The sequence below is a fragment of the Pelobates fuscus genome, chromosome 6, assembly GCF_036172605.1.
Source record: "Pelobates fuscus isolate aPelFus1 chromosome 6, aPelFus1.pri, whole genome shotgun sequence".
In the NCBI taxonomy this organism is placed as follows: Eukaryota; Metazoa; Chordata; class Amphibia; order Anura; family Pelobatidae; genus Pelobates; species Pelobates fuscus.
Window position 1 is genome coordinate 2,269,837 of NC_086322.1, and position 13,793 is coordinate 2,283,629.

The window sequence follows — 13,793 nt, forward strand, 5'->3', positions numbered from 1 at the left end:
TATTACTATACGATGATATAGTGTTAGTAGTTACAGTATTACTATACGATGATGTAGTGTTAGTAGTTACAGTATTACTATACGATGATGTAGTGTTAGTAGTTACAGTATTACTGTCAGGATCGGGACAGGGATCCAACACGCAGAGTACAAACCGGTACAGGATACGTATACCGGACCTTAGAATGGCCGGACTAACGTACGGAGAATATAGAGAATAGTCAAAGACAAGCCGAGGTCGAGGGAACGAGAAGACAGGTAAGCGAGGAACAAGCCGGGTCAAGGGTAACAGAGATAAACAGAGTAAGTCAAACAAGCCGGGTCAGAACCAAAGGGATAACAGAAATGCAAGAGCACTGTGTGACTAGGCAGACTAGAACCACGACAGGGCAATGAGCAAATGGGAGAAGCAAGTTTAAATACCCTGGCTCGGAAGGGTAGACACGCCTCCGACGAGTCCTGATTAGTCTCTGAAGGATTGAGTGACAGGTCGTTCCGGGTTGGCGTCATGACGTCGGTTTCCGGACGTCATGCTAGAAAAGGAAGTGAGTCCCTCGCGGCCGGCGTTTACGTGACCGGATGGACCGCGAGGAACAGAGGAAACAGCCCGTCCGGACGGATGGACGTCTAAGTCTCTACCTCTCTCGGAGGTAGAGACTTCAGGTACCCTGACAGTACCCCCCCTCTCAGATACGCCCACCGGGCGGAAGGAACCGGGACGAGATGGGAAGCGGGAGTGAAACGCCCTGCGGAGACGAGGAGCATGAACATCCTCCTGAGGTACCCAACTCCTCTCCTCAGGACCATATCCCTTCCAATCGACCAGATATTGTACTCTCCCCCGGGAGATTCGAGAATCGATAATAGAGTTAACCTCATACTCCTCCTGACCCTCCACCTGAACAGAGCGAGGAGAGGATGATGTGGAGGAAAATCTGTTACAGACTAGTGGTTTCAACAATGAAACATGAAATGAGTTAGGGATGCGTAAGGCAGTTGGAAGAGCTAGACGATCAAGGTGATAGAGTATGGTTGAGTACAAGAAACATCCGTTTAAAAGTGCCTTCCATGAAGTTCGCTCCTCGTTATATTGGACCTTACAGGGTGCTAACTCGCATTAACCCAGGGTTAATGCGAGTTAGCACCCTGTAAGGTCCAATATAACGAGGAGCGAACTTCATGGAAGGCACTTTTAAACGGATGTTTCTTGTACTCAACCATACTCTATCACCTGGAACAAACACCGGAGCCGCCCTTCTACGTTTATCAGCGTGTTTCTTAACCAGCATAGAATAGTGCAGAAGACTCTGTCGAGTCTGATCCCACAACTTCCTCAAATTGGCAACATGAACATCAACCGACGGCACCCCCTGGGAAGAAGAAGCCGAAGGGAGAATAGATGGATGAAAGCCATAATTCATGAAGAAGGGGCTTGAACGAGTAGAATCACAAACGAGATTGTTGTGTGCAAACTCCGCCCAAGGAATCAAACCAACCCAATCGTCCTGGTGTTCGGAAACAAAACAACGTAAATATTGTTCAATCTTTTGGTTGGTGCGTTCAGCAGCTCCGTTAGACTGAGGATGATAGGCAGGAGAGAAATTCAATTTGATACCCAGTTGAGAGCAGAAGGACCTCCAAAAACGGGAAACAAATTGGGAACCTCTGTCAGATACAATTTGGGAGGGTATCCCATGTAATCGAAAAATCTCCCTTGCGAATATCTCCGCCAATTCGGGAGAAGACGGGAGTTTAGGCAGAGGAACGAAGTGAGCCATCTTGGTGAATCTGTCAACCACGGTGAGGATAACAGTCTGTTTTTTAGATATAGGTAAATCGACAATAAAGTCCATAGCCAAACAGGACCATTGCTTCTCTGGAACCTCTAAGGGGTGCAGAAATCCACAGGGAAGGGTATGAGGTTGCTTGGTCTTAGTACAAACCTCACATGCACCGATGAAATCTTTAATATCCTTCCGTAAATCAGGCCACCAGAAGTCCTTAGAGATCAAAGCACATGTCTTGCGAATACCAGGATGTCCAGCCACCTTGCTGTTGTGGAAACATTGCAACAGTTCCAGTTGTAGAACAGGAGGAACGAAACGTCGACCTCCAGGAGTCTGTTTAGGAGCTAGATGTTGCAGTTTAATGATCTTGGCAAGTAACGGAGAGTGAATCCTGAGATTCGTGTTGGCGATAATATTGCATTTCGGAACTATAGAGGAAAGAACCGGTTCAGATATAGTAGAAGGTTCATATTGGCGAGACAAAGCATCGGCTTTGGAGTTCTTAGAACCAGGTCTATAAGTAAGCACATAATTGAAGTGGGTCAGGAATAAGGACCAACGAGCTTGTCTGGCGGACAGTCGCTTAGCTTCCCCAATATAAGACAAGTTCTTGTGATCCGTTAAAATAGTAACAGGATGTAAGGTCCCCTCCAATAAATGTCTCCACTCCTTTAAGGCCATAATGACCGCTAAGAGTTCCCTGTCGCCAATGTCATCTACTTTCAGGACCAGACAGTTTCTTAGAAAAAAAACCACAAGGGTGTAGTGGTTTATCCACCCCTAACCTTTGCGACAGAACAGCCCCTACGCCTGTCTCAGAGGCATCGACCTCGAGTAGGAACGGCAGAGTCGTATCAGGATGGACTAGAATTGGAGCAGAAGCAAAAAGATCCTTGAGAGTCGTGAAAGCAGCGAGAGCTTCATTAGACTAAGTCTTAGTGTCAACCCCCTGTCTGGTCATATTGGTAATAGGTGCAATAATAGAAGAGTATCCCTTAATGAAGCTCCTATAATAATTGGAGAAACCAATAAACCTCTGAATAGCATTGAGTCCCTTAGGCAAAAGCCACTCTAAAATGGACTGGAGTTTGTCAGGGTCCATCTTAAAGCCTTCCCCAGAAATCACGTATCCAAGAAAGTCTATCTGAGACTGGTCAAAGCTACATTTCTCCAATTTACAGTATAAGCCATGTTGCAGGAGTTTGTGTAATACCTTTCTGACCTGTCTGTGGTGGGTCTCAACCTCTCTAGAGTGTATCAGTATGTCATCCAGGTATACAATAACACAATCATGTTAAATTCCCTAAGAACCTCATTAATCAAATCCTGAAATACTGCAGGTGCGTTACAAAGACCAAAAGGCATGACCGTGTATTCATAATGCCCATAACGGGTATTGAATGCTGTCATCCACTCGTGTCCTTGCTGGATTCTCACCAAGTTATATGCCCCTCTGAGGTCCAACTTGGTGAAAATTTTAGAGCCTTTCAGACGATCAAACAGCTCGGTAATCAAGGGAATCGGATAGGCATTTCTGATGGTTATCTTATTCAAACCTCGGTAATCAATGCAAGGTCTTAGTGAACCATCCTTCTTTTTAACAAAAAAAAAAAACCAGCCCCGGCAGGAGAAGAAGATCTCCTAATGAATCCCTTGTCTAGATTCTCCCGAATATACTCCTCTAGAACTTAATTCTCCTTAGTGGATAGGGGGTATACATTGCCCCTCGGAGGCATGGTACCAGGTAGTAAGTTAATTTTACAATCAAAGGTCCTGTGTGGAGGTAGAGTATCAGCATTCTTTTTGTCGAATACTGCTTTTAAGTCTAGGTACAGGGGCGGTATCTATATCTCTGTAGACTGGGTAGAACTACCTGGTGTGTTAATTACACCCAATGGGGAAACCCTCCGTAAACAATTCTCCTGGCAACCCTGGCCCCATGAGAGTATCTCCCCTAACTCCCAATCAATAATAGGGTTATGTCTTTTTAACCATGGGTAACCCAGGACTATGGGAACAGAAGGGGATGAAATAAGCATAAGCGATAAGTTTTCCTCGTGTAAGATACCAACAGTTAAGCTAACTGGGATGGTCTCACGAGAGATAACAGGCTCAAGTAAAGGTCTACCATCTATGGCCTCAACGGCCAAGGGTGTATCCCTTAACTGGGATGGGATAGTGTGTTTAGTAGCAAAGGCTTGATCGATAAAATTCTCAGCAGCACCGGAATCTATCAAAGCCATGGTCCTTAGTACTCCCCTTTCCCAAGTTAAAGAAACTGGTAGCAGAAGCCTGTGATCTTTATAATTATGCGTAGAGGACAAAATAGAAACACCCAAGGCCTGTCCTCTAGAGAAACTTAGGTGCAAGCGTTTCCCGAACGATTAGGACAATTCAGGCGTAGGTGACCTCTGACTCCACAATACATGCATAATCCCTCCCTTCTCCTGTACTGCCTCTCCTCCTCTGAGAGGCGAGTATTGCCTATCTGCATAGGTTCAGGACATAGTGAGGTAGTGGAATCAGGACTTTGAAATGCGGGAGCTAATTTAAATGAAGATCTAAGGTTCCTCTCTCGAGTGTTCTGTCTCTCTCTTAAACGCTCATCAATACGAGAAATGAATGAAATTAAATCCTCCAAATTTTCAGGAAGCTCTCTAGTAGCAACCTCGTCGAGGATTACATCTTATAGCCCATTCAAAAATACATCTATATATGCCTGCTCGTTCCACTTAACTTCTGCCGCCAAAGACCTGAACTCTAGTGCATAATCCACAAGAGTTCGGTTCTCTTGTCTCAGGCGCAACAGTAATCTAGCTGCATTGACCTTTCTACCAGGAGGGTCAAAAGTTCTTCTAAAGGCAGCTACAAAGGCATTATAATTATATACCAAAGGGTTATCATTCTCCCATAATGGGTTGGCCCATCTCAGAGCTTTCTCAATGAGTAAGGTGATAATAAATCCAACCTTCGCCCTATCTGTAGGATAGGAGCGAGGTTGTAATTCAAAGTGGATACTGATCTGGTTAAGGAAACCACGACACTTCTCAGGTGAGCCACCATAACGTACTGGTGGTGTAATACGGGAAGAGGCACCTGTTACGACACTCACCGCCTGGAGAGTGAAGCCGCCGTTTAGTCGATAATCCCCTTTCTCCAGAAATGCAATTCCAGTATAACCGATCATAAAACTCCCGAACGGAGCATACGAATGCGGTAACTCCCGATCAGCAATCCATCCGAAATCCTTCCACAGCTAGAAATAAACGAAAGCGCTGTCCCAATAGTCAATCCCTCCACAAACGAGACAAAGCTCCGTTTTGAAGGTCAAGCAGAATGTGTTTAATGGGGGCTACCTGCCCAGTATTTATGCAGGTCTCCACCAGGTAGACACTCCCCTAGGGGACCTGGTGGAAGACTGTAAAATATATTAAACAGTAGCCAATCACAGTGGCTATAACACAAGCCCTTCCCATTTTACCCATAATACATCTGTTCCTATCCTGGAGATAATTAGGGAGAAACCTAATTAACTCCGAGGATAGGAACCATCGCCATTTTAAAACCAAACACAAAAAATGCAATAAAATACATAAAATCAGAAGTACCGAATATATAGTGTTCGTGCAACGTATCCCCAGATAGCCTGGATCTGAGGGCATATTCCTACCGAATAGCGCTCAGGTCCGATGTACACAGTCCAATCGCCATGGAGTCAAAGTCTCTCATAAGTCCTTCGGTATACGAATGACTCCATGGGACGGCTATCTGGGTAAGTTCATACGGATGAAAGAAACTCCCGAACGGAACAGTGTTCGTATGCCTCCAAGGGAATAGAAGGGGAGACGGCCGTCTCCAGCGGTGTTCGGTAGATAAAGAGTCCGTTTTTAGATCCATGGGTTTTGCACCGAACACCGCTGATTCGCCTCGTGTCCAAAATGGCCGCCGCCTCGTGTTCGGCATACGAACGACGACCACCCATACGAAATGGAATGGAGAGGTGTTTGCGGTTAACCACAACGTTCTAATTTGTGGTCAAGGTGTTAATGAGCCGCACACTCCTCTCCTGGGTGGCCGATGTTCGGTAGTTTCAATCGGTACTTTAGAAAACGTACGAACAACAGCGTACGGACAGGAAATCCACGAATCCAATGAAAACAGACGAACCAGCAATACAGGTCTATGCAGCAGGGTTCATCACAGCACCTACAGTGGCTACCTCTAGGCCTGAGCTCACATGAGAAATAGAAGTAGTACGCGTCTCCTCTGGCGGGTTATTAGCACGAGACAATAACGCCTGTAGTGCTAGCGCCATCTGATCCATTCTGTGCTCCATGGCTTCGAACCTAGGATCAGAAGGACCAAGCTGACTGTTTGTACTTGCAGGATCCATTGGCCCTGTCGTAATGTCAGGATCGGGACAGGGATCCAACACGCAGAGTACAAACAGGTACAGGATACGTATACCGGACCTTAGAATGGCCGGACTAACGTACGGAGAATATAGAGAATAGTCAAAGACAAGCCGAGGTCGAGGGAACGAGAAGACAGGTAAGCGAGGAACAAGCCGGGTCAAGGGTAACAGAGATAAACAGAGTAAGTCAAACAAGCCGGGTCAGAACCAAAGGGATAACAGAAATACAAGAGCACTGTGTGACTAGGCAGATTAGAACCACGACAGGGCAATGAGCAAATGGGAGAAGCAAGTTTAAATACCCTGGCTCGGAAGGGTAGACACGCCTCCGACGAGTCCTGATTAGTCTCTGAAGGATTGAGTGACAGGTCGTTCCGGGTTGGCGTCATGACGTCGGTTTCCGGACGTCATGCTAGAAAAGGAAGTGAGTCCCTCGCGGCCGGCGTTTACGTGACCGGATGGACCGCGAGGAACAGAGGAAACAGCCCGTCCGGACGGATGGACGTCTAAGTCTCTACCTCTCTCGGAGGTAGAGACTTCAGGTACCCTGACAATTACTATACGATGATATAGTGTTAGTAGTTACAGTATTACTATACGATGATATAGTGTTAGTAGTTACAGTATTACTATACGATGATATAGTGTTAGTAGTTACAGTATTACTATACGATGATGTAGTGTTAGTAGTTACAGTATTACTATACGATGATATAGTGTTAGTAGTTACAGTATTACTATATGATGATATAGTGTTAGTAGTTACAGTATTACTATGCGATGATATAGTGTTAGTAGTTACAGTATTACTATAAGATGATATAGTGTTAGTAGTTACAGTATTACTATACGATGATATAGTGTTAGTAGTTACAGTATTACTATACGATGATGTAGTGTTAGTAGTTACAGTATTACTATACGATGATATAGTGTTAGTAGTTACAGTATTACTATACGATGATATAGTGTTAGTAGTTACAGTATTACTATACGATGATACAGTGTTAGTAGTTACAGTATTACTATACGATGATATAGTGTTAGTAGTTACAGTATTACTATACGATGATATAGTGTTAGTAGTTACAGTATTACTATACGATGATGTAGTGTTAGTAGTTACAGTATTACTATGCGATGATGTAGTGTTAGTAGTTACAGTATTACTATACGATGATGCAGTGTTAGTAGTTACAGTATTACTATACGATGATGTAGTGTTAGTAGTTACAGTATTACTATACGATGGTGTAGTGTTAGTAGTTACAGTATTACTATACGATGATATAGTGTTAGTAGTTACAGTATTACTATACGATGGTGTAGTGTTAGTAGTTACAGTATTACTATACGATGGTGTAGTGTTAGTAGTTACAGTATTACTATACGATGATGTAGTGTTAGTAGTTACAGTATTACTATACGATGATATAGTGTTAGTAGTTACAGTATTACTATACGATGATGTAGTGTTAGTAGTTACAGTATTACTATACGATGATATAGTGTTAGTAGTTACAGTATTACTATACGATGATATAGTGTTAGTAGTTACAGTATTACTATGCGATGATATAGTGTTAGTAGTTACAGTATTACTATACGATGATGTAGTGTTAGTAGTTACAGTATTACTATACGATGATGTAGTGTTAGTAGTTACAGTATTACTATGCGATGATGTAGTGTTAGTAGTTACAGTATTACTATACGACTTGCAGGCAGGCCTGCTGCCACCTCCTCTACTCCTCCTACTCCATCCTCTTCCATAACCTCCTCGGCTGAGTCCTCTTCTGCTGCTGCATCTTGCCCCATATCAACGGCAGCCCCCCAGCTCCCAGGTACTTTTCCACATCCCGGATACGGCAGTGTCACGCCGTCTTGGGTTTGACTTGCTTGAAAGCAGAGAGTCACACCGGACAAGCACTCCTGTCCAACCCTGAATGCACAGGTGGAAAAGTGGCTGACTCCGCAGCAACTGGATATCGGCAAAGTGATTTGTGATAACGGAACAAATTTGTTGGCGGCATTGAAGTTGGGCAAGTTGACACATGTGCCGTGCATGGCACATGTGTGTAATCTGATCGTACAACGCTTTGTGCATAAGTACACAGGCTTACAGGACGTCCTGAAGCAGGCCAGGAAGGTGTGTGGCCATTTCAGGCATTCCTACACGGCCATGGCGCACTTTGCAGATATCCAACGGCGAAACAACATGCCAGTGAGGCGCTTGATTTGCGACAGCCCTACACGTTGGAATTCAACACTGCTAATGTTCGACCGCCTGCTCCAAAAAGAAAAAGCTGTTAATAAATATGTGTATGACCGGGGTGCTAGGACAGCCTCTGGGGAGCTGGGAATTTTTTTGCCACGTTACTAGACGCTCATGTGCAATGCCTGTAGGCTCATGCGTCCTTTTGAGGAGGTGACAAACCTAGTCAGTCGCACCAAAGGCACCATCAGCGACATCATACCATTTGTTTTCTTCCTGGAGCGTGCCCTGCGAAGAGTGCTGGATCAGGCCGTAGATGAGCGTGAAGAGGAAGAGGAAGAGTTGTGGTCACCATCACCACCAGAAACAGCCTTATCAGCATCGCTTGCTGGACCTGCGGCAACGCTGGAAGAGGATTGTGAGGAAGAGGAGTCAGAGGAGGAATGTGGCTTTGAGGAGGAGGAGGAAGACCAACCACAACAGGCATCCCAGGGTGCTCGTTGTCACCTATCTTGTACCCGTGGTGTTGTACGTGGCTGGGGGGAAGAACATACCTTCATTGAGATCACTGAGGAGGAGGAACGGGAAATGAGTAGCTCGGCATCCAACCTTGTGCAAATGGGGTCTTTCATGCTGTCGTGCCTGTTGAGGGACCCTCGTATAAAAAGGCTGAAGGAGAATGACCTGTACTGGGTGTCCACGCTACTAGACCCCCGGTATAAGCAGAAAGTGGCGGAAATGTTACCGAATTACAACAAGTTGTAAAGGATGCAGCATTTGCAAAATAAATTAAAAAGTATGCTTTACACAGCGTATAAGGGTGATGTCACAGCACAACGGGAATCTAACAGGGGAAGAGGTGAAAGTCATCCTCCTCCTCCCACGATCACGCCGGCAAGGACAGGACGCTTAAAAGACGTGTTGTTGATGGAGGACATGCAGAGCTTTTTAAGACCTACGCATCGCAACAGCCCTTCGGGATCCACCCTCAGAGAACAGACTACCTCGCCTTAACTGCAGATATCGACACTCTGATGAGCGATGAACCCCTTGACTACTGGGTGTGCAGGCTTGACCTGTGGCCTGAGCTATCCCAATTTGCGATAGAACTTCTGGCCTGCCCCGCTTCAAGTGTCCTGTCAGAAAGGACCTTCAGTGCAGCAGGAGGTATTGTCACTGAGAAGAGAAGTCGCCTAGGTCAAAAAAGTCTGGATTACCTCACCTTTATTAAGATGAATGAGGGATGGATCCCGAAGGGACTGACAGTGGGCGATACATTCGACTAAAAAAGGCCTGATGAGATGAGCTGCCTTGGGCTAAAAATGGTCCACATGCTGCTGTATTTTAGCTCTAAATGCCGGTTGACTTGCGTGACTTATCCGCCACCAACTAGGGTTCAAGCCGCAATGTTTTAGGGCACTTTCTTCTTGGGAAACCAACATCAATTTTTCTGGCCGCTGCTACAGCAGCGGCTGCAACAATACCTATTTTTTCAGGCATGTGTACATGCCTAATTTTTCGGCCCTCTGGTGCTGCACTGTGGCTTCAAAAACCAAAGCAAAAAAAAGGCACATAACAGGGATTAAACTGATAGGAATAGTACTACTTAACACACCACTCCTATCTGGTGGCACATTAGATTGCACGCGCAGTGCCCCAAATTTGAAGTAGGAGGTCCGACCAAGCATCTTTTTCCATCTCCCGGTTCCTAAAATTGATGCCATATACACGTCCCCTGATAGGGCGCCAGCTCGTTATTCTCTTGGGCGCCAGCTCCTTATTCTCTTTTTCACTTCACTAGGGAAACTTTACTGCACTATGGGCACTTAGACCCACTCTTTGTCTTGCACACTGTTATTCCTAGCCAGCATCTGTGATGGGAAATCAGGCAGTCCTCTAAACGTTTAGATTGAGCTTTAGCTTAGAACACCCTTGAAGGTGTTTAAGGAGATTAGGGCTAGTTTAGAGGATTCTTCTTAGACCTCTCTGAGTCTTTATAGCCCTTCTACCTATCCAGCATTTCTGGAAACTAGCTAAGAGAAAGGGTGGCTGTGTGTCTGTGATACATTTAACTTTATATTACCTTATTGACACTTTATCACTCCGGTCTCCATACTCTCTGCCTATACCCATCTATTTAGAGGGAATTTCCTTGCCCCTGCCAATATTATATAATAGGTAATAGTATTACCATTATTACACAATTAGGTCTCTGAGGACAGGTGTCAATCCATATCTGCCAAGTGACCTTATGTAGGGGGAACAGTCCCTATTCTGCTCTGTGTCAGTGTGTATCAGGGGCTCTGAGGACAGGTGTCAATCCATATCTGCCAAATGACCCTATGTAGGGGGGACAGTCCCTATTCTGCTCTGTGTCAGTGTGTATCAGGGATCCTTAGGACAGGTGTCAATCCGTATCTGCCAAGTGACCCTATGTAGGGGGAACAGTCTCTATTCTGCTCTGTGTCAGTGTGTATCATGGTCTCTGAGGACAGGTGTCAATCCATATCTGCCAAGTGACCCTATGTAGGGGGAACAGTCTCTATTCTGCTCTGTGTCAGTGTGTATCATGATCTCCGAGGACAGGTGTAAATCCATATCTGCCAAGTTACCCTATGTAGGGGGAACAGTCCCTATTCTGCTCTGTCAGTGTGTATCAGGGATCCTTAGGACAGGTGTCAATCCATATCTGCCAAGTGACCCTATGTAGGGGGAACAGTCCCTATTCTGCTCTGTGTCAACGTGTATCAGGGTCTCTGAGGACAGGTGTCAATCCATATGTCAATGTGTCATATGTCAGGTGTCAATCCATATCCATTGTGATTTAGGAATGTTAGGAGATTTATGCCCTTTATGGATTAAAACCAGACTCTGCATCAACTGTGTAATATTCCATGGGAGTTTTGCCATGGATCCCCCTTCGGCATGCCACAGTCCAGGTGTTAGTCCCCTAGAAACAACTTTTCCATCACTTTTGTGGCCAGAAAGAGTCCCTGTGGGTTTTAAAATTCTCCTGCCCATTGAAGTCAATGGCGGTTCGCCCGGTTCGCCGGTTCTTGAACCGAAAATTTTGTGTTTGCAACATCACTAGCCTGGACCTTTTTTCTTTTTTTGCCTCATCAAGTATCTGGTTCTTGGTACTGGGACCGACCTAGCTACACCCTTAGAATGGGGATTGAGTGCATTTCCATACCCCTGTTTCTTGGTTATCTCTGAATGGTATGTCCAGCTATGAGTAACGTTGTCTTTTCCTGTCTTTTGTAGTTCTGTGGATGACACCAACTGGCTGGAGATGAAGTTCAGTGATGCTACTAAAGATTCAGTTCTAAAGTTTAACTTGTCCCTTCCCATGTGGTGTGCTTTCGAGGAGCAGATATACCCCATTGTTGTGACGATGGAAGCAATTACCAAGAGCCAGTACATGAGTGGATCCAACTCCTATTACATTCGAGATATTGGTGAGTCATCAGAAGACTAACTGAACGTTATAAGGATAACCAAACAAACAGGCCACAGCTGTATACCTAAAACATAAAATGACCAATGCATAGTATAGCACTGTATGATGGCATATAGATGTGCTCATTAATGAACTGAACTCACAAACTTGTGGGTTACTATACCTGCTATACTCTCTTGGATGAGAGGTCTTCCCACTTGGAGCTGGATCCAGGTGTTTGGTCCAGGGTGGGAAGGGACAGCGAGACCCCAGCCAAGCTGCGGTGGCTAAGGCGCTATAGTATTTATGGTGTCAGTGCTTATGGTACAGGGTGATACTAGGAAGTGCTATTGGCAGAGGTACCAAGTCGGGATGCCAAGCGGTCTGCCACAGCATGTAAGTATATGTATACTAGAGAACCGTACAACAGTCCCAACCTGTTACTATGTTATGTCCACCTTTAAATACAGTTTGAAAAGTCTGACTTACAGGAAGAAAGAATGCTCAGTATAGTGCTTAAAGAGAAAAACATAAAAGTACATGTATTTCTTTATTTAGGAAGTCAGCCTGGACACAGCTAAGAGAAAAACACCATATAGATGATACCATGGTACTTAGACCAGACTAGAGGGTACACAGACCACGTTAAATGGTACTTAGACCAGTCTAGAAGGTACGTAGACCTCATTAAATTGTACTTGGACCAGGTTAGCGGGTACGTAGACCTCGTTAAATGGTACTTGGACCAGGCTAGATTGTAGGTGGACCCCATTAAATGGTACTTAGACCCGGGCAAGAAGTTACGTAGACCACACAAAATGGTACTTAGACCAGGCTAGAATGTACGTAGACCGCAAAAAAATGGTACTTAGACCAGACTAGAAGGTACGTAGACTGCAATAAATGGTACTTAGACCAGGTTAGCGGGTATGTAGACCTTGTTAAATGGTACGTAGACCAGGCACTAAAAGCAAAGTAAATACCAAGGTATAATAAATATTTCTTCTTTATTATTAAAAAAAAAATACATAACAAAAGAACTTAAAATATGACCGGTAGAATAGTGCCAGTGTTACTAAGGGGGTGAGTGAGGCAGGACTTATCTAATGACGCTTTCTCAACAGGAGGCTATTTAGACCAGGATAGAAGCTATTTAGACACATAAAGAGGTTATTAAGACCAGCATAGAAGCTTAGTCAGGTGTAGAGGTTATTTAGACCAAGATAGAATTCATCAGAAGACTAACTGAATGTTACGATAAGGATAACCAAACAAACAGGACACAGCTGTTGACCTAAAACATAAAATTATCAACACATAGTGTAGCACTGTATGATGGCATATAGATGTGTTCATTAATGAACTGAACTCACAAACATGTAGAAAATTCAGGCACCTTAATATGACTCCCCTGATACAACAGGGGTGGATCTCTAAAGTCCTCCTTACCTCCCTGAACTGGAACCAGAATTCAGTCAGGATAGAAGCTATTTAGAAAGGTATAGAGGTAATAGAGAAGAGTATATTAATGACTATAAAAAAACAGATTCAATGAGATCAATGTGACAAAACTACATACTTTGGTTCCCAAAATGTATTTCAACCCTGGCTCATTAAGTTCAAAGAAAACAACAGGAATTAGTGCTGTCCCTGTGTGGCTGCCGCTCATATAACTGAGCACGAAAAGAGGCAGCGGGACTTGGTCATTGAGTATCTGGAACTCCAAGTCGGACACTTGACCCCGCGAACACCAGTCAACTTCGCAAACGCCTGCTTCTTTTCAGAGACAAGCCAGGAGAGCGCTGTTCGGTAGGTTTGTTCCCACGAACAAGACGAACAAACCCTAAATATGAGCCAGGGTAACCGTTCAATGTTGTCACGTCCTGTTCCATTCTGCTGATATTTCTGGCCTTGGTTTCTGATATCCAGTACTCTTTT

The 13,793-nt window shown here is 44.6% G+C and overlaps 1 protein-coding gene across 1 annotated transcript in view; it reads left to right on the plus strand.

The window, feature by feature from the left end:
- Positions 1–13,793, plus strand: part of LOC134614085 (interleukin-12 subunit beta-like) — a 69,855-nt gene that overhangs the window by 46,183 nt on the left and 9,879 nt on the right. The window contains exon 4 of the mRNA XM_063457505.1: positions 11,681–11,874. Coding sequence (XP_063313575.1) covers positions 11,681–11,874 — 194 coding nt within the window. The remainder of the gene's footprint in view (positions 1–11,680; positions 11,875–13,793) is intronic.